This window comes from Symphodus melops (genome assembly GCF_947650265.1).
Source record: "Symphodus melops genome assembly, chromosome: 8".
NCBI classification, from domain to species: domain Eukaryota; kingdom Metazoa; phylum Chordata; class Actinopteri; order Labriformes; family Labridae; genus Symphodus; species Symphodus melops.
This window is the reverse complement of record NC_136698.1, coordinates 25,108,787-25,129,596: the sequence shown is the minus strand read 5'-3', so window position 1 is coordinate 25,129,596 and position 20,810 is coordinate 25,108,787. Positions and strand designations below refer to the sequence as shown.

Below are 20,810 nucleotides of genomic sequence, written 5' to 3'. Positions count from 1 at the left end.
TTTCACATTTTTATTTTTGGCACACTTCATCGATGGCATTGCAGCTGCATTGATCCTGACAGGTGGGGAGATCACAGTGCATGCCCGTTATTTCACTTTTCAAAGGATGGTAAATGCACATGAGAGCGATCGTGAGATGCATCTCTATTTTATCAGAAAAGGATTTCATCAAAAGTCCTCACTGTCGTTCAGAAGATTCAAACTTTATTTAGTCCCAGATGACACGTGTGGTTTTAAACATTACTTCTTACATGGTTGTCTGAGAGAATTCATGAGTAACTGACTAAACTTTGCAGCGTCACATTTAGTCAAAACAAACACACTGTGGCTTTTTTTCAGCTGATTTGTGCGATCCAGTACCATCATACCACGACAGATTGAACCCTGCAGCTCCACACGGACCGGACACTCGATTCTCTCGGTGACCAAACTGCTGTCAATACACGCCGCCATCGCGTATGCGTCGTAAGACACAAAGCCAGGTCCAAAGTACACGTCCCTCTTATTCAGCATGGCCTCTTTAGAGTACGCCGAGCATTTAGATGTGATCTTCTTCATAAAGGCTGCAGCAGGGGCGTCCTGGTTGATCAACTCTTCAAAGAACTCCTGCACAGCATCAGACGTCAATTAAACAAGTTAAAAAAAGGAACAAACATGCAGGGTTTAAAACACACATGGAGCTTACCCAGGTTTGTGGGTTTCTGCAAGCGTATTCCCATGATGCAACATGTGTCGGACAGAGAAACTCTTCAAGAACAATATAAGCCGACTCTGGATCCATTGCAAAGTTAAACTCTGCACACAGTGTCACATTTCCTTTTCCTAAAAACACAAAATAAAGTTATACGAGCCGACTGCATGGAACAACAACTGATGCTTTTTACCTTCCATGTTGCCTCCCATTATGTACAAATCTTTGAGCTTTTGGGGAAAACTTGGATCCAGTCTGACGGCCAACGCCAGGTGAGTGAGCGGGCCGAGGGCCACCAAGGACACCTGTGGAGGCCGGCACTTTGTAATCGAAAGCAGCTTCAGCTTACAGACAACACAGAGAGGTTTCTCACCTGCTTCTGGTTTTCAGTCACCAGCCTGATCATTGCATTCACTGCATGCTCTCTCTGGATTTTCTCCTCCCACTGCGGGTCTCTGTCTTTAATCACGTCTCCAAGACCATCGGTGCCAAAGTGGTCACTGACTGGGATACAGGCTCCAACCAGAGGACCACCAGAACCTTTAAACACGGGAATCTGCAGACAGAAGTTCACCTTTAGTGCAGTGAGACTTGTTCACGGATATGAAAGTAAAAGTAGTTTGGCTCCATACAAAACACATCGTCTTTTTGTCACCATTTCAACAAGTTGTTTCTTTTAATTGATGCTCACATTTGATGTATTAAAAAGCTTCCACAGTTTTCAGCACATTTATGTCTTTTATATCTGTAAATGTACATTGATTGTATAAAGAAGGCCGACTTGTCTCCACCTCCCTCTCTTGTCCAGGTGATCTGATTAAAGCTACTTGTTTGGATCAAGTCTTTAGAATGGGTTGTTTAAGAAACAGAAAGATGATCAAATCAGCTCGGATAAGCCACGTTTTTGTTTTTCTTAATCAGGATAAAACATCCAGTTTGTTTCAGGTCAAAAACAAAGATTTGGTCATCTCTTAAAATCATGTTGATCCAATGTTGTCTTTCTTTGATAAAACAAAGGACAGAATTAAATTAGATTGGCTGATCATGCAAAGGGAAAAATATGTTTTCTAAATATAAACCAGTCTGAACCAGATTAAACTTTCTATCAGCCGGTCATTCATATATGAAACATGAGAAACGTACCCCTTGACGCTCACAGATGGACAGCACCCTCAGGACATTCTGACACACATTTTCAACTGCTGCGTTCCCAAACACACAGGTGATTCCCACAATCTGGATGTTGGGAGCTGCCAGAGCCATCATTATGGCCTGAGCATCGTCGATGCCACAGTCCGTGTCAATGATCACCTGCTTCTTCTCCATGGCCGTCTGTAGATGTTACAACAGGTCAATACGTTATTTGACTTTTCATTCAGTAACCAGAATAATTTCCCTCTTTTGCATTTAAATGAATGAGCCAATGACATGAAGAAAAAAAAAATAAAAATAAAAATTTAAATTGTGTATACTTTATCAATTAAATTCTGGTACTCTATTATTATTGTAGAGACATGCTTCTAACACACAGGTCTGAATCACATCGGGACTTGGACTGGCAGCCCTCTGGTTCCCAATCCAAGTCCCTACGGACTGAGCTACTGCCGCTCTCAATCAGAGACACTGTACACAAAGAAACATTCGTCTCAGAAGAGAAGAGATGCTTCGGACCAGATTCAGCTAACTCGCTCATTTCCATCTGTTGTCCATGGGCAGGGGACGGCAAGAGTAAAATACAAATCAACTCGTCATGTGTGCACACAAACACACACATTTCATAAGTGAGAAGAAAGGCATAGATCAATACACAGATATTAAAACATTATGTTAGAGCTTCCCTGAGATGTAAACATGTGTATATATATATATATATATATATATATATATATATATATCAAGTATATCACAATGATGATAATATTGTGGTTTCCTGTCCAGGTTTTTAAGGACTTGTTCATAAAGTGTCCCTCAAAAGTTTTAAGACAGTCTTGTTTGCTTGAGACCAACATGATATCCAGTAATGAAAATAATAAAAAAAATATAGCATTCAAATAAACCCATCGTCTGTGAGGGCTCTTTGAGCTCCTAATAAAAAAATAATTGCATAACCACAGTTTTGTCATAGTGTTTTAAATTTATGTATTTTTCACGTCAGATTTTGTGAATCACTGTCATTAATTAGCTGAATCAAAATGTTATTATTTTTGTTTTTTTATTTGTAATTTTTTTTTTTTTTTTGGGGGGGGGGGGGGGGGGGGGGGGGGGGAATGAGGGGACTTCCATCCAGTTTATTTGAAGAAGTTGAGGAATCTTTTCCACAGAGAGGGTTTCTTGGGTTTCTCTTGAAGCTCCCTCATCTTCTTTGTGAGATCGTCTATTCTCGCCTCCAGTTTGTCTAAGGAGGTTTCATGCTTGAGGGCCTGTTGTTGATCCTTTAGCTTTAGCAGGATGCTGTTCCTTTCTTCGTGCATCTGCAGTTCTTCCCTCTTTCGGTCTTCTTTAGCCTGGGCCTGTGCAGCCACAAGTCTGGAGATTTCTTCCTTCCGTTGGGCCAAGGAAGTTTCCAGATCCTTATTGAGACCCTTTTCCTTTTCAAAGGCTTCCTGGAGCTTCCTGGCTTTGAGAAGAGCCGAGTTTTCGGTGGCCCCACTGTGCAGTAGCTCCAGCTTCAGGAGAGAGATCCGTTGCTCATCTTTTAAGCGAGCCTCTGCAGCCTCATCTGTCTGAGCTCGGAGCCTTTGTTTTAGATGAATTGTCTCTGCGATCAAAGCTGCATTTTCTTTTTCCAACTTGATGGTTGACTCGCCTTTGCCACTCAAGAAGTCTTGCTCAATAACTTCAACCATCTTTACTCCTTTCTGCTGAAAGAAAGTATCTGCAGCATTCATGGCCTTGGTCTTGGGAGCTTCCTGTCTTGTAGTTGGATCTGATAACAGTGCTGGAAGCTGTACTTGTTCACTCACATGTTTCTTGGGTGGAATGCCTATCAGGGTGATGGGGTGTTTCGGCCTCCTTAGGATTTTTATACCAGCAACCTGTGGTTGCTCTGGTACAACAGTTACCTGTGGTTCCTCAGGTGACACATCAGTTAGTGCTTGCACAGATTTAACAGCCACCTTTGGTTCTTCGGGTGTCAAAGTTACCTGTTGCACTTCAGGTCTTAGATCTTCCTGTGCTTTCTTAGATGTACTGTTGGTTACATCTTGTTTCACAGCATTTACAAGCTTGTCAGTCTGCACCATTTTCCAGTCTGTTGCAGACTGAGTGTTGTCATAGCGGGCAGTGCCTCTTGTTTGCCAGCAACTGCCAATCTGGATGACGTCCCTCAGCTTGTTCCTGCCTTTTTTACCTCCCGACTCCGCAGATACCCGGGGCTGTTTCACTGCAGCATCTACCTGTCGTTCACTTGTGGCCACAGGTCCTTGTTCCTCTTCAGCAGCCAATGCACCTGTTTTTTGGGGCTTTTTTACAGGTGGCAAATCCAGGATTGTTTTTTTCATGGGAACTTTCTTCGGCATCTCTCTTTGGAGCTGAGGATACTCACTTTCGTCGAGCTCTAGGTAGTTAGCTGCCAGGTTCCTGCTTTGGAGCTGACTTTCACTAGCTGTCAGCCCTGGTTTAACTGGCTGAAGCGGTTCGATCTCCTCTGCTGCAGAGGCTGCCTGCAGTTCTCTTGCTTCAAATGCCATGGCTCGTTCCTCTTCTTCTGGCTCCTCAAGAATTGTATACAACTCTCTCTTTGGAAAATCGATTGTGCTGACCTCTGGACTATTCACGGTCATGTTTTCATCATGAAGGTCTGTCATAGTCTCGGGCTTCACTGACTGCTCAGGATCTGCAGTCTGGTCCACTTCACGGTCGAGTGCATGACACTCGTACTGCTCGATCAGGGCCGGAGCCTCTGATAACTTTGAATTCCAGAAAACAAAGGTGTCGATGTGGCTCGTTGAGGACATGTTTGCACCTTTGTGTGTTTGATTTTCACTGCTGGTCTGAATCTCGAAACTCTGCTGAAGCTGATACTTAAATATATATCAGATACTGATATGCGTCTATCAATTGACTGTCTGCATGAGTTGTGATTTTTACTCAGTGATAAATGTGAGTTACTGAAAGGTTAAGAATTGTTTTGTGACGGATCAAAGCATCAAAGAAGATCAAAGCATCAAAGAACTAATTTGAATTTTACCTCATTTAAAGCCCCGCCCATTCTGGTCATATGCGACGTAACACAGCGTCATCAACGTCAAAGTGTGTGTTAGCCAACCAATCACAAAACTGGATTCTTTCTTTTTCATTTGCATGATTTTGTTAAATAGCAATACTGTGTGATAGGTGAATCCACTTTATATTCAGTGGATTTTTTAAATGAAAACTGTATCACAGTGAGGTAATAGAGGTTACAAGCGACAGCCATTTATCAAAAGACCTGCTGCTATAAATAAACTTTACTTTCTTATTTACTGAACGTACAGCTTCATTTGTTCCACAGTTAAAATACAAAAATACATATATTAATAATCATAAAGTAAGTTTCTCTGTCACCTTGTTTTTTACCTCAACTGAACTTGCGCTGAGGTTTTATCTCACATATTTCGGTTAAACAGTTACCATGGCAACAGTGCGCGCTCTTTCCACGCCGTTGTAAGACTGTCGTGTAATCATATTGTTTGGTATTATGTGAATATGAGTGAGCACACTTACCTTTCCGTCTGTGAAAGTAGACTTTGAAGGGTGACAGTTGGAGGATCATCCGATGGTTTTACCAGCGTGGGCCGCGAGCTCCAAGAAGATGATATGGTTTGATAAGGCGAAGTTAAAACAAATCTGAAAAAAAAAGAAAAAAAAAAAGGATATTAAGAGGAAACATTTAGCCGGTGTTTGATCTTGACTTTTTTTTGACGTGGATTTTGAATTTCTTCTCCAGATTTAATTATTTTTGTCCACCCCTGTGCTATATAAGTTTAAGTCTAATGCTAATGTTAATGCTAATGCTAACTGCACAGGTTGAACCTGTAATTATGTTGACTCTTAGTCACATAGGGGCTGCTAAATCTTGTTTGGGGGATTATTGTATACAGAGGGGAGGAGGGACAGCGGGTGTGTATTGTAACTAATGTCTTGTGTCCTGCCTGTTTGTATACTGCTACTGGATGCCTTGAGTTCCCTCGGGATCAATAAAGTATCTTATTAGCATTCACAATTAGCCTCTATTTGTCAGCAAATTTAAATAAAGGACTTCAGCAGAATATTGGGTTTTTGTTTTACCTGCAATTCCACTGTTGGCCACTCGGGGGCAGCAGACACAAGTAGGTATGGACGTGTTACTATTTAGGTGAATAGGATGAATGTGTTAATGATTGAAGTCTGCGGTTAACACAGCTACTGATTGATAAAAGTCCAAACCTTTATACCTGTAGACACTTGTGTTGAAGAAAACGTTAAAAACACTGGTGCAATGAGTTTATATGAATATAAAGTGAACTGAAATTAACTTATCAAAAGACTATACAAATACACTTACCAATTGCATTTTAGAAAATAATCTTTGCTCAGGAAGGAATGACAAATCCTGTTAAAATGTATGTAAAAATCGTGTATGTTTCTATGGTTCACCCGAATGCATTTCAGATTTTTATTTTTGGCACACTTCATCGATGGCATTGCAGCTGCATTGATCCTGACAGGTGGGGAGATCACAGTGCATGCCCGTTATTTCACTTTTCAAAGAATGGTAAATGCACATGAGAGCGATCGTGAGATGCATCTCTATTTTGTCAGAAAAGGATTTCAGCAAAAGTCCTCACTGTCGTTCAGAAGATTCAAACTTTATTTAGTCCCAGATGACACATGGGGTTTTAAACATTACTTCTTACATGGTTGTCTGAGAGAATTCATGAGTAACTGACTAAACTTTGCAGCGTCACATTTAGTCAAAACAAACACACTGTGGCTTTTTTTCAGCTGATTTGTGCGATCCAGTACCATCATACCACGACAGATTGAACCCTGCAGCTCCACACGGACCGGACACTCGATTCTCTCGGTGACCAAACTGCTGTCAATACACGCCGCCATCGCGTATGCGTCGTAAGACACAAAGCCAGGTCCAAAGTACACGTCCCTCTTATTCAGCATGGCCTCTTTAGAGTACGCCGAGCATTTAGATGTGATCTTCTTCATAAAGGCTGCAGCAGGGGCGTCCTGGTTGATCAACTCTTCAAAGAACTCCTGCACAGCATCAGACGTCAATTAAACAAGTTTAAAAAAAGGAACAAACATGCAGGGTTTAAAACATACATGGAGCTTACCCAGGTTTGTGGGTTTCTGCAAGCGTATTCCCATGATGCAACATGTGTCGGACAGAGAAACTCTTCAAGAACAATATAAGCCGACTCTGGATCCATTGCAAAGTTAAACTCTGCACACAGTGTCACATTTCCTTTTCCTAAAAACACAAAATCAAGTTATACGAGCCGACTACATGGAACAACAACTGATGCTTTTTACCTTCCATGTTGCCTCCCATTATGTACAAATCTTTGAGCTTTTGGGGAAAACTTGGATCCAGTCTGACGGCCAACGCCAGGTGAGTGAGCGGGCCGAGGGCCACCAAGGACACCTGTGGAGGCCGGCACTTTGTAATCGAAAGCAGCTTCAGCTTACAGACAACACAGAGAGGTTTCTCACCTGCTTCTGGTTTTCAGTCACCAGCCTGATCATTGCATTCACTGCATGCTCTCTCTGGATTTTCTCCTCCCACTGCGGGTCTCTGTCTTTAATCACGTCTCCAAGACCATCGGTGCCAAAGTGGTCACTGACTGGGATACAGGCTCCAACCAGAGGACCACCAGAACCTTTAAACACGGGAATCTGCAGACAGAAGTTCACCTTTAGTGCAGTGAGACTTGTTCACGGATATGAAAGTAAAAGTAGTTTTGCTCCATACAAAACATAACATCTTTTTGTCACCATTTTAACAAGTTGTTTCTTTTAATTTATGCTCACATTTGATGTATTAAAAAGCTTCCACAGTTTTCAGCACATTTATCTCTTTTATATCTGTAAATGTACATTGATTGTATAAAGAAGGCCGACTTGTCTCCACCTCCCTCTCTTGTCCAGGTGATCTGATTAAAGCTACTTGTTTGGATCAAGTCTTTAGAATGGGTTGTTTAAAAAACAGAAAGATGATCAAATCAGCTCGGATAAGCCACGTTTTTGTTTTTCTTAATCAGGATAAAACATCCAGTTTGTTTCAGGTCAAAAACAAAGATTTGGTCATCTTTTAAAATCATGTTGATCCAATGTTGTCTTTCTTTGATAAAAAAAAAAGGACAGAATTAAATTAGATTGGCTGATCATGCAAAGGGAAAAATATGTTTTCTAAATATAAACCAGTCTGAACCAGATTAAACTTTCTATCAGCCGGTCATTCATATATGAAACATGAGAAACGTACCCCTTGACGCTCACAGATGGACAGCACCCTCAGGACATTCTGACACACATTTTCAACTGCTGCGTTCCCAAACACACAGGTGATTCCCACAATCTGGATGTTGGGAGCTGCCAGAGCCATCATTATGGCCTGAGCATCGTCGATGCCACAGTCCGTGTCAATGATCACCTGCTTCTTCTCCATGGCCGTCTGTAGATGTTACAACAGGTTAATACATTATTTGACTTTTCATTCAGTAACCAGAATAACTTCCTTCTTTTGCATTTAAATGAATGAGAGTAAAGAATAAATACATATAATAAATACCTTCCTGAAAAGTTTTAGCAGCATGACATCAAACGAAAAAATAATAAAGCAGATGGATTATTGTTCCATGATTTATGAAAAACAATTAATAAAACCATTCAATTAAAGTTGAGTTTATTTTCAGTTTTTTTAAATTGTGTAAATTCTGGTTCTCTGTTATTATTGTAGAGACATGCTTCTTACACACAGGTCTGAATCACACACATGTACAAACAGGACCTGTGGAAATGCATCAATTGAGAGATGTCTGAGTGCCTTGCTCAGGGGCACCTCAGCAATGCTTGGGCGACCACACCAGCTTCCGTATTTTGGGCCGTGTCGGGACTTGGACTGGCAACCCTCTGGTTCCCAATCCAAGTCCCTACGGACTGAGCTACTGCCGCTCTCAATCAGAGACACTGTACACAAAGAAACATTCGTCTCAGAAGAGAAGAGATGCTTCGGACCAGATTCAGCTAACTCGCTCATTTCCATCTGTTGTCCATGGGCAGGGGACGGCAAGAGTAAAATACAAATCAACTCGTCATGTGTGCACACAAACACACACATTTCATAAGTGAGAAGAAAGGCATAGATCAATACACAGATATTAAAACATTATGTGAGAGTTTCCTTGAGATGTAAACAGTTGTGGAGATGACACATTAATGCTGAAAAGACTTAAAACACTTTTTTTTTTAAACTTTGTAGGTGAAAAGTTTGAGACTAGTTGGAAGATGATTCCATTCTTTTATGGCTGTAAAAGATTATACAGATTGTGCTAAAGTGGAGCCACGTTTGCAGTCTCTGTTTGAGGCGGACCTCGAAGATCTGCTCAGAGCAAAGATTCCTAAAACTCTTAAATGGTGAGGGAGCTGCATCATGAGCGATCCTTAAACACTAAACAAACATCAGAATAAATGATTCAATTGTCAAAGCTTAAAACTTTATATATATCAAGTATATCACAATGATGATAATATTGTGGTTTTCTGTCCAGATTTTTAAGGACTTGTTCATAAAGTGTCTCTCAAGGGTTTTAAGACAGTCTTGTTTGCTTGAGACAAACATGATATCCAGTAATGAAAAAAAAAATAAAAAATTATAGCATTCAAATAAACCCATCATCTGTGAGGGCTCTGTGAGCTAATAAAAATAATAATAATTGCATAACCACAGTTTTGTCATAGTGTTTTAAATGTATTTATTTTCCACGTCAGATTTTGTGAATCACTGTCATTAATTAGCTGAATCAAAATGTTATTATTTTTGTTTTTTATTTGTAATTTATTTTTTTATTTTTTTTGGGGGGGGGGGGGGGGGGGGGGGGGGGGGATGAGGGGACTTCCATCCAGTTTATTTGAAGAAGTTGAGGAATCTTTTCCACAGAGAGGGTTTCTTGGGTTTCTCTTGAAGCTCCCTCATCTTCTTTGTGAGATCGTCCCTACGTCCCTCAGTAGCTCAGTCCCTACGGACTGAGCTACTGCCGCTCTCAATCAGAGACACTGTACACAAAGAAACATTCGTCTCAGAAGAGAAGAGATGCTTCGGACCAGATTCAGCTAACTCGCTCATTTCCATCTGTTGTCCATGGGCAGGGGACGGCAAGAGTAAAATACAAATCAACTCGTCACGTGTGCACACAAACACACACATTTCATAAGTGAGAAGAAAGGCATAGATCAATACACAGATATTAAAACATTATGTGAGTTTCCCTGAGATGTAAACATATGTGTATATATAAATATATATATATATATATATATATATATGTATATATATATATATATATGTATATGTGTGTGTGTATATATATATATACACATATATATACACACACACACACATATATATATATCAAGTATATCACAATGATGATAATATTGTGGTTTCCTGTCCAGATTTTTAAGGACTTGTTCATAAAGTGTCCCTCAAAAGTTTTAAGACAGTCTTGTTTGCTTGAGACCAACATGATATCCAGTAATGAAAATAATAAAAAAAATATGGCATTCAAATAAACCCATCGTCTGTGAGGGCTCTGTGAGCTAATAAAAAAAATTGCATAACCACAGTTTTGTCATAGTGTTTTAAATGTATCTATTTTTCACGTCAGATTTTGTGAATCACTGTTATTAATTAGCTGAATCAAAATGTTATTATTTTTGTTTTTTTATTTGTATTTTTGTTTTTGTTTTTTTTTTTTTTGGGGGGGGGGGGGGGGGGGGGGGCGGGGGATGAGGGGACTTCCATCCAGTTTATTTGAAGAAGTTGAGGAATCTTTTCCACAGAGAGGGTTTCTTGGGTTTCTCTTGAAGCTCCCTCATCTTCTTTGTGAGATCGTCTATTCTCGCCTCCAGTTTGTCTAAGGAGGTTTCATGCTTGAGGGCCTGTTGTTGATCCTTTAGCTTTAGCAGGATGCTGTTCCTTTCTTCGTGCATCTGCAGTTCTTCCCTCTTTCGGTCTTCTTTAGCCTGGGCCTGTGCAGCCACAATTCTGGAGATTTCTTCCTTCCGTTGGGCCAAGGAAGTTTCCAGATCCTTATTGAGACCCTTTTCCTTTTCAATGGCTTCCTGGAGCTTCCTGGCTTTGAGAAGAGCCGAGTTTTCGGTGGCCCCACTGTGCAGTAGCTCCAGCTTCAGGAGAGAGATCCGATGCTCATCTTTTAAGCGAGCCTCTGCAGCCTCATCTGTCTGAGCTCGGAGCCTTTGTTTTAGATGAATTGTCTCTGCGATCAAAGCTGCATTTTCTTTTTCCAACTTGATGGTTGACTCGCCTTTGCCACTCAAGAAGTCTTGCTCAATAACTTCAACCATCTTTACTCCTTTCTGCTGAAAGAAAGTATCTGCAGCATTCATGGCCTTGGTCTTGGGAGCTTCCTGTCTTGTAGTTGGATCTGATAACAGTGCTGGAAGCTGTACTTGTTCACTCACATGTTTCTTGGGTGGAATGCCTATCAGGGTGATGGGGTGTTTTGGCCTCCTTAGGATTTTTATACCAGCAACCTGTGGTTGCTCTGGTACAACAGTTACCTGTGGTACCTCAGGTGACACATCAGTTTGTGCTTGCACAGATTTAACAGCCACCTTTGGTTCTTCGGGTGTCAAAGTTACCTGTTGCACTTCAGGTCTTAGATCTTCCTGTGCTTTCTTAGATGAACTGTTGGCTACATCTTGTTTCACAGCATTTACAAGCTTGTCAGTCTGCACCATTTTCCAGTCTGTTGCAGACTGAGTGTTGTCATAGCGGGCAGTGCCTCTTGTTTGCCAGCAACTGCCAATCTGGATGACGTCCCTCAGCTTGTTCCTGCCTTTTTTACCTCCCGACTCCGCAGATACCCGGGGCTGTTTCACTGCAGCATCTACCTGTCGTTCACTTGTGGCCACAGGTCCTTGTTCCTCTTTAGCAGCCAATGCACCTGTTTTTTGGGGCTTTTTTACAGGTGGCAAATCCAGGATTGTTTTTTTCATGGGAACTTTCTTTGGCATGTCTCTTTGGAGCTGAGGATACTCACTTTCGTCGAGCTCTAGGTAGTTAGCTGCCAGGTTTCTGCTTTGGAGCAGACTTTCACTAGCTGTCAGCCCTGGTTTAACTGGCTGAAGCGGTTCGATCTCCTCTGCTGCAGAGGCTGCCTGCAGTTCTCTTGCTTCAAATGCCATGGCTCGTTCCTCTTCTTCTGGCTCCTCAAGAATTGTATACAACTCTCTCTTTGGAAAATCGATTGTGCTGACCTCTGGACTATTCACGGTCATGTTTTCATCATGAAGGTCTGTCATAGTCTCGGGCTTCACTGACTGCTCAGGTTCTGCAGTCTGGTCCACTTCACAGTCGAGTGCATGACACTCGTACTGCTCGATCAGGGCCGGAGCCTCTGATAACTTTGAATTCCAGAAAACAAAGGTGTCGATGTGGCTCGTTGAGGACATGTTTGCACCTTTGTGTGTTTGATTTTCACTGCTGGTCTGAATCTCGAAACTCTGCTGAAGCTGATACTTAAATATATATCAGATACTGATATGCGTCTATCAATTGACTGTCTGCATGAGTTGTGATTTTTACTCAGTGATAAATGTGAGTTACTGAAAGGTTAAGAATTGTGTATGACGGATCAAAGCATCAAAGAAGATCAAAGCATCAAAGGACTAATTCAAATTTTACCTCATTAAAAGCCCCGCCCATTCTGGGCATATGCGACGTAACACAGCGTCATCAACGTCAAAGTGTGTGTTAGCCAACCAATCACAAAACTGGATTCTTTCTTTTTCATTTGCATGATTTTGTTAAATAGCAATACTGTGTGATAGGTGAATCCACTTTATATTCAGTGGATTTTTTAAATGAAAACTGTATCACAGTTAGGTAATAGAGGTTACAAGCGCCAGCCATTTATCAAAAGACCTGCTGCTATAAATAAACTTTACTTTCTTATTTACTGAACGTACAGCTTCATTTGTTCCACAGTTAAAATACAAAAATACATATTTTAATAATCATAAAGTAAGTTTCTCTGTCACCTTGTTTTTTACTTCATGGTAGCTCAACTGAACTTGCGCTGAGGATTTATCTCACATATTTTGGTTAAACAGTTACCATGGCAACAGTGTGTGCGCTTTTTTCACGCCGTTGTAAGACTTTCGTGTAATCATATTGTTTGGTATTATGTGAATATTAGTGAGCACACTTACCTTTCCGTCTGTGAAAGTAGACTTTGAAGGGTGACAGTTGGAGGATCATCCGATGGTTTTACCAGCATGGGCCGCGAGCTCCAAGAAGATGATATGATTTGATAAGGCGAAGTTAAAACAAATCTAAAAAAAAAAAAAAAGGATATTAAGAGGAAACATTTAGCCGGTGTTTGATCTTGACTTTTTTTTTACGTGGATTTTGAATTTCTTCTCCAGATTTAATTATTTTTGTCCACCCCTGTGCTATATAAGTTGAAGTCTAATGCTAATGTTAATGCTAATGCTAACTGCACAGGTTGAACCTGTAATTATGTTTACTCTTAGTCACATAGGGGCTGCTAAATCTTGTTTGGGGGATTATTGTATACAGAGGGGAGGGGGGACAGCGGGTGTGTATTGTAACTAATGTCTTGTGTCCTGCCTGTTTGTATACTGCTACTGGATGCCTTGAATTTCCCTCGGGATCAATAAAGTATCTCATTAGCATTCACAATTAGCCTCTATTTGTCAGCAAATTTAAATAAAGGACTTCAGCAGAATATTGGGTTTTTGTTTTACCTGCAATTCCACTGTTGGCCACTCGGGGGCAGCAGACACAAGTAGGTATGGACGTGTTACTATTTAGGTGAGTCTGGTGAATGTGTTAATGATTGCAGTCTGCGGTTAACACAGCTACTGATTGATAAAAGTCCAAACCTTTATACCTGTAGACACTTGTGTTGAAGAAAACGTTAAAAACACTGGTGCAATGAGTTTATATGAATATAAAGTGAACTGAAATTAACTTATCAAAAGACTATACAAATGAACTTACCAATTGCATTTTAGAAAATAATCTTTGCTCAGGAAGGAATGACAAATCCTGTTAAAATGTATGTAAAAATCGTGTATGTTTCTATGGTTCACCCGAATGCATTTCACATTTTTATTTTTGGCACACTTCATCGATGACATTGCAGCTGCATTGATCCTGACAGGTGGGGAGATCACAGTGCATGCCCGTTATTTCACTTTTCAAAGGATGGTAAATGCACATGAGAGCGATCGTGAGATGCATCTCTATTTTGTCAGAAAAGGATTTCAGCAAAAGTCCTCATTGTCGTTCAGAAGATTCAAACTTTATTTAGTCCCAGATGACACATGGGGTTTTAAACATTACTTCTTACATGGTTGTCTGAGAGAATTCATGAGTAACTGACTAAACTTTGCAGCGTCACATTTAGTCAAAACAAACACACTGTGGCTTTTTTTCAGCTGATTTGTGCGATCCAGTACCATCATACCACGACAGATTGAACCCTGCAGCTCCACACGGACCGGACACTCGATTCTCTCGGTGACCAAACTGCTGTCAATACACGCCGCCATCGCGTATGCGTCGTAAGACACAAAGCCAGGTCCAAAGTACACGTCCCTCTTATTCAGCATGGCCTCTTTAGAGTACGCCGAGCATTTAGATGTGATCTTCTTCATAAAGGCTGCAGCAGGGGCATCCTGGTTGATCAACTCTTCAAAGAACTCCTGCACAGCATCAGAAGTCAATTAAACAAGTTTAAAAAAAGGAACAAACATGCAGGGTTTAAAACATACATGGAGCTTACCCAGGTTTGTGGGTTTCTGCAAGCGTATTCCCATGATGCAACATGTGTCGGACAGAGAAACTCTTCAAGAACAACATAAGCCGACTCTGGATCCATTGCAAAGTTAAACTCTGCACACAGTGTCACATTTCCTTTTCCTAAAAACACAAAATCAAGTTATACGAGCCGACTGCATGGAACAACAACTGATGCTTTTTACCTTCCATGTTGCCTCCCATTATGTACAAATCTTTGAGCTTTTGGGGAAAACTTGGATCCAGTCTGACGGCCAACGCCAGGTGAGTGAGCGGGCCGAGGGCCACCAAGGACACCTGTGGAGGCCGGCACTTTGTAATCGAAAGCAGCTTCAGCTTACAGACAACACAGAGAGGTTTCTCACCTGCTTCTGGTTTTCAGTCACCAGCCTGATCATTGCATTCACTGCATGCTCTCTCTGGATTTTCTCCTCCCACTGCGGGTCTCTGTCTTTAATCACGTCTCCAAGACCATCGGTGCCAAAGTGGTCACTGACTGGGATACAGGCTCCAACCAGAGGACCACCAGAACCTTTAAACACGGGAATCTGCAGACAGAAGTTCACCTTTAGTGCAGTGAGACTTGTTCACGGATATGAAAGTAAAAGTAGTTTGGCTCCATACAAAACATATCGTCTTTTTGTAACCATTTCAACAAGTTGTTTCTTTTAATTGATGCTCACATTTGATGTATTAAAAAGCTTCCACAGTTTTCAGCACATTTATCTCTTTTATATCTGTAAATGTACATTGATTGTATAAAGAAGGCCGACTTGTCTCCACCTCCCTCTCTTGTCCAGGTGATCTGATTAAAGCTACTTGTTTGGATCAAGTCTTTAGAATGGGTTGTTTAAGAAACAGAAAGATGATCAAATCAGCTCGGATAAGCCACGTTTTTGTTTTTCTTAATCAGGATAAAACATCGAGTTTGTTTCAGGTCAAAAACAAAGATTTGGTCATCTCTTAAAATCATGTTGATCCAATGTTGTCTTTCTTTGATAAAACAAAGGACAGAATTAAATTAGATTGGCTGATCATGCAAAGGGAAAAATATGTTTTCTAAATATAAACCAGTCTGAACCAGATTAAACTTTCTATCAGCCGGTCATTCATATATGAAACATGAGAAACGTACCCCTTGACGCTCACAGATGGACAGCACCCTCAGGACATTCTGACACACATTTTCAACTGCTGCGTTCCCAAACACACAGGTGATTCCCACAATCTGGATGTTGGGAGCTGCCAGAGCCATCATTATGGCCTGAGCATCGTCGATGCCACAGTCCGTGTCAATGATCACCTGCTTCTTCTCCATGGCCGTCTGTAGATGTTACAACAGGTCAATACGTTATTTGACTTTTCATTCAGTAACCAGAATAACTTCCTTCTTTTGCATTTAAATGAATGAGAGTAAAGAATAAATACATATAATAAATACCTTCCTGAAAAGTTTTAGCAGCATGACATCAAACGAAAAAATAATAAAGCAGATGGATTATTGTTCCATGATTTATGAAAAACAATTAATAAAACCATTCAATTAAAGTTGAGTTTATTTTCAGTTTTTTTAAATTGTGTAAATTCTGGTACTCTGTTATTATTGTAGAGACATGCTTCTTACACACAGGTCTGAATCACACACATGTACAAACAGGACCTGTGGAAATGCATCAATTGAGAGATGTCTGAGTGCCTTGCTCAGGGGCACCTCAGCAATGCTTGGGCGACCACACCAGCTTCCGTATTTTGGGCCGTGTCGGGACTTGGACTGGCAACCCTCTGGTTCCCAATCCAAGTCCCTACGGACTGAGCTACTGCCGCTCTCAATCAGAGACAATGTACACAAAGAAACATTCGTCTCAGAAGAGAAGAGATGCTTCGGACCAGATTCAGCTAACTCGCTCATTTCCATCTGTTGTCCATGGGCAGGGGACGGCAAGAGTAAAATACAAATCAACTCGTCATGTGTGCACACAAACACACACATTTCATAAGTGAGAAGAAAGGCATAGATCAATACACAGATATTAAAACATTATGTGAGAGTTTCCTTGAGATGTAAACAGTTGTGGAGATGACACATTAATGCTGAAAAGACTTAAAACACTTTTTTTTTTAAACTTTGTAGGTGAAAAGTTTGAGACTAGTTGGAAGATTATTCCATTCTTTTATGGCTGTAAAAGATTATACAGATTGTGCTAAAGTGGAGCCACGTTTGCAGTCTCCGTTTGAGGCGGACCTCGAAGATCTGCTCAGAGCAAAGATTCCTAAAGCTCTTAAATGGTGAGGGAGCTGCATCATGGGCGATCCTTAAACACTAAACAAACATCAGAATAAATGATTCAATTGTCAAAGCTTAAAACTTTATATATATCAAGTATATCACAATGATGATAATATTGTGGTTTTCTGTCCAGATTTTTAAGGACTTGTTCATAAAGTGTCCCTCAAGGGTTTTAAGACAGTCTTGTTTGCTTGAGACCAACATGATATCCAGTAATGAAAAAAAAATAAAAAAATTATAGCATTCAAATAAACCCATCGTCTGTGAGGGCTCTGTGAGCTAATAAAAAAAATAATAATTGCATAACCACAGTTTTGTCATAGTGTTTTAAATGTATCTATTTTTCACGTCAGATTTTGTGAATCACTGTCATTAATTAGCTGAATCAAAATGTTATTATTTTTGTTTTTTATTTGTAATTTATTTTTTTATTTTTGGGGGGGGGGGGGGGGGGGGGGCGGGGGATGAGGGGACTTCCATCCAGTTTATTTGAAGAAGTTGAGGAATCTTTTCCACAGAGAGGGTTTCTTGGGTTTCTCTTGAAGCTCCCTCATCTTCTTTGTGAGATCGTCTATTCTCGCCTCCAGTTTGTCTAAGGAGGTTTCATGCTTGAGGGCCTGTTGTTGATCCTTTAGCTTTAGCAGGATGCTGTTCCTTTCTTCGTGCATCTGCAGTTCTTCCCTCTTTCGGTCTTCTTTAGCCTGGGCCTGTGCAGCCACAAGTCTGGAGATTTCTTCCTTCCGTTGGGCCAAGGAAGTTTCCAGATCCTTATTGAGACCCTTTTCCTTTTCAATGGCTTCCTGGAGCTTCCTGGCTTTGAGAAGAGCCGAGTTTTCGGTGGCCCCACTGTGCAGTAGCTCCAGCTTCAGGAGAGAGATCCGTTGCTCATCTTTTAAGCGAGCCTCTGCAGCCTCATCTGTCTGAGCTCGGAGCCTTTGTTTTAGATGAATTGTCTCTGCGATCAAAGCTGCATTTTCTTTTTCCAACTTGATGGTTGACTCGCCTTTGCCACTCAAGAAGTCTTGCTCAATAACTTCAACCATCTTTACTCCTTTCTGCTGAAAGAAAGTATCTGCAGCATTCATGGCCTTGGTCTTGGGAGCTTCCTGTCTTGTAGTTGGATCTGATAAAAGTGCTGGAAGCTGTACTTGTTCACTCACATGTTTCTTGGGTGGAATGCCTATCAGGGTGATGGGGTGTTTCGGCCTCCTTAGGATTTTTATACCAGCAACCTGTGGTTGCTCTGGTACAACAGTTACCTGTGGTACCTCAGGTGACACATCAGTTTGTGCTTGCACAGATTTAACAGCCACCTTTGGTTCTTCGGGTGTCAAAGTTACCTGTTGCACTTCAGGTCTTAGATCTTCCTGTGCTTTCTTAGATGTACTGTTGGTTACATCTTGTTTCACAGCATTTACAAGCTTGTCAGTCTGCACCATTTTCCAGTCTGTTGCAGACTGAGTGTTGTCATAGCGGGCAGTGCCTCTTGTTTGCCAGCAACTGCCAATCTGGATGACGTCCCTCAGCTTGTTCCTGCCTTTTTTACCTCCCGACTCCGCAGATACCCGGGGCTGTTTCACTGCAGCATCTACCTGTCGTTCACTTGTGGCCACAGGTCCTTGTTCCTCTTTAGCAGCCAATGCACCTGTTTTTGGGGGCTTTTTTACAGGTGGCACATCCAGGATTGTTTTTTTCATGGGAACTTTCTTCGGCATGTCTCTTTGGAGCTGAGGATACTCACTTTCATCGAGCTCTAGGTAGTTAGCTGCCAGGTTTCTGCTTTGGAGCTGACTTTCACTAGCTGTCAGCCCTGGTTTAACTGGCTGAAGCGGTTCGATCTCCTCTGCTGCAGAGGCTGCCTGCAGTTCTCTTGCTTCAAATGCCATGGCTCGTTCCTCTTCTTCTGGCTCCTCAAGAATTGTATACAACTCTCTCTTTGGAAAATCGATTGTGCTGACCTCTGGACTATTCACGGTCATGTTTTCATCATGAAGGTCTGTCATAGTCTCGGGCTTCACTGACTGCTCAGGTTCTGCAGTCTGGTCCACTTCACAGTCGAGTGCATGACACTCGTACTGCTCGATCAGGGCCGGAGCCTCTGATAACTTTGAATTCCAGAAAACAAAGGTGTCGATGTGGCTCGTTGAGGACATGTTTGCACCTTTGTGTGTTTGATTTTCACGGCTGGTCTGAATCTCGAAACTCTGCTGAAGCTGATACTTAAATATATATCAGATACTGATATGCGTCTATCAATTGACTGTCTGCATGAGTTGTGATTTTTACCCAGTGATAAATGTGAGTTACTGAAAGGTTAAGAATTGTTTTGTGACGGATCAAAGCATCAAAGAAGATCAAAGCATCAAAGGACTAATTCAAATTTTACCTCATTAAAAGCCCCGCCCATTCTGGGCATATGCGACGTAACACAGCGTCATCAACGTCAAAGTGTGTGTTAGCCAACCAATCACAAAACTGGATTCTTTCTTTTTCATTTGCATGATTTTGTTAAATAGCAATACTGTGTGATAGGTGAATCCACTTTATATTCAGTGGAATTTTTAAATGAAAACTGTATCACCGTTAGGTAATAGAGGTTACAAGCGCCAGCCATTTATCAAAAGACCTGCTGCTATAAATAAACTTTACTTTCTTATTTACTGAACGTACAGCTTCATTTGTTCCACAGTGAAAATACAAAGAGATGAACGCAGGCTGTTACATATTTTAATAATCATAAAGTAAGTTTCTCTGTCACCTTGTTTTTTACTTCATGGTAGCTCAACTGAACTTGCGCTGAGAATTTATCTCACATATTTTGGTTAAACAGTTACCATGGCAACAGTGCGCGCTCTTTCCACGCCGTTGTAAGACTGTCGTGTAATCATATTGTTTGGTATTATGTGAATATTAGTGAGCACACTTACCTTTCCGTCTGTGAAAGTAGACTTTGAAGGGTGACAGTTGGAGGATCATCCGATGGTTTTACCAGCATGGGCCGCGAGCTCCAAGAAGATGATATGATTTGATAAGGCGAAGTTAAAACAAATCTGAAAAAAAAAAGGATATTAAGAGGAAACATTTAGCCGGTGTTTGATCTTGACATTTATTTTTTTTACGAGGATCTTGAATTTCTTCTCCAGATTTAATTATTTTTGTCCACCCCTGTGCTATATAAGTTGAAGTCTAATGCTAATGTTAATGCTAATGCTAACTGCACAGGTTGAACCTGTAATTATGTTTACTCTTAGTCACATAGGGGCTGCTAAATCTTGTTTGGGGGATTATTGTATACAGAGGGGAGGGGGGACAGCAGGTGTGTATTGTAACTAATGTCTTGTGTCCTGCCTGTTTGTATACTGCTACTGGAGGCCTTGAATTTCCCTCGGGATCAATAAAGTATCTCATTAGCATTCACAATTAGCCTCTATTTGTCAGCAAATTTAAATAAAGGACTTCAGCAGAATATTGGGTTTTTGTTTTACCTGCAATTCCACTGTTGGCCACTCGGGGGCAGCAGACACAAGTAGGTATGGACGTGTTACTATTTAGGTGAGTCTGGTGAATGTGTTAATGATTGAAGTCTGCGGTTAACACAGTTACTGATTGATACAAGTCCAAACCTTTATACCTGTAGACACTTGTGTTGCTTGTGTCTTATCAAAAGACTATACAAATGAACTTACCAATTGCATTTTAGAAAATAATCTTTGCTCAGGAAGGAATGACAAATCCTGTTAAAATGTATGTAAAAATCGCGTATGTTTCTATGGTTCACCTGAATG

At 41.0% G+C, this 20,810-nt stretch overlaps 3 protein-coding genes across 7 annotated transcripts; all 3 read right to left on the bottom strand.

The window, feature by feature from the left end:
* Nucleotides 1–182: 182 nt before the first annotated feature.
* LOC306828237 (inosine-uridine preferring nucleoside hydrolase-like) lies at nucleotides 183–5,494 on the bottom strand. Its single transcript, XM_079350557.1, has 6 exons — nucleotides 5,396–5,494; nucleotides 1,835–2,023; nucleotides 1,065–1,247; nucleotides 885–996; nucleotides 686–822; nucleotides 183–606 (listed from the first exon to the last, which is right to left on the bottom strand). Exons 2-6 carry the CDS (start codon nucleotides 2,015–2,017, stop codon nucleotides 241–243), a joined length of 981 nt encoding a protein of 326 aa, XP_079206683.1. The 5' UTR covers nucleotides 2,018–2,023; nucleotides 5,396–5,494; the 3' UTR covers nucleotides 183–240.
* A 1,004-nt stretch (nucleotides 5,495–6,498) lies between these two features.
* On the bottom strand, nucleotides 6,499–13,785 carry LOC306828236 (inosine-uridine preferring nucleoside hydrolase-like). 3 transcript variants are annotated; one of them, XM_079350554.1, is made up of 7 exons: nucleotides 13,682–13,785; nucleotides 13,124–13,246; nucleotides 8,154–8,342; nucleotides 7,382–7,564; nucleotides 7,202–7,313; nucleotides 7,003–7,139; nucleotides 6,499–6,922 (listed from the first exon to the last, which is right to left on the bottom strand). In XM_079350554.1, exons 3-7 carry the CDS (start codon nucleotides 8,334–8,336, stop codon nucleotides 6,557–6,559), a joined length of 981 nt encoding a protein of 326 aa, XP_079206680.1. In that variant the 5' UTR covers nucleotides 8,337–8,342; nucleotides 13,124–13,246; nucleotides 13,682–13,785; the 3' UTR covers nucleotides 6,499–6,556. The 3 variants fall into 3 exon arrangements, with proteins under 3 accessions (XP_079206680.1, XP_079206681.1, XP_079206682.1); XM_079350555.1 differs by having other exon boundaries at nucleotides 13,124–13,201; XM_079350556.1 differs by lacking the exons at nucleotides 13,124–13,246; nucleotides 13,682–13,785 and adding an exon at nucleotides 12,953–13,030.
* Nucleotides 13,786–14,219: 434 nt separating this feature from the next.
* On the bottom strand, nucleotides 14,220–20,569 carry LOC306828239 (inosine-uridine preferring nucleoside hydrolase-like). 3 transcript variants are annotated; one of them, XM_079350560.1, is made up of 7 exons: nucleotides 20,511–20,569; nucleotides 19,953–20,030; nucleotides 15,874–16,062; nucleotides 15,104–15,286; nucleotides 14,924–15,035; nucleotides 14,725–14,861; nucleotides 14,220–14,644 (listed from the first exon to the last, which is right to left on the bottom strand). In XM_079350560.1, exons 3-7 carry the CDS (start codon nucleotides 16,054–16,056, stop codon nucleotides 14,279–14,281), a joined length of 981 nt encoding a protein of 326 aa, XP_079206686.1. In that variant the 5' UTR covers nucleotides 16,057–16,062; nucleotides 19,953–20,030; nucleotides 20,511–20,569; the 3' UTR covers nucleotides 14,220–14,278. The 3 variants fall into 3 exon arrangements, with proteins under 3 accessions (XP_079206686.1, XP_079206685.1, XP_079206687.1); XM_079350559.1 differs by having other exon boundaries at nucleotides 19,953–20,075; nucleotides 20,511–20,527; XM_079350561.1 differs by lacking the exons at nucleotides 19,953–20,030; nucleotides 20,511–20,569 and adding an exon at nucleotides 19,784–19,820.
* Between the last annotated feature and the right edge of the window lie 241 nt (nucleotides 20,570–20,810).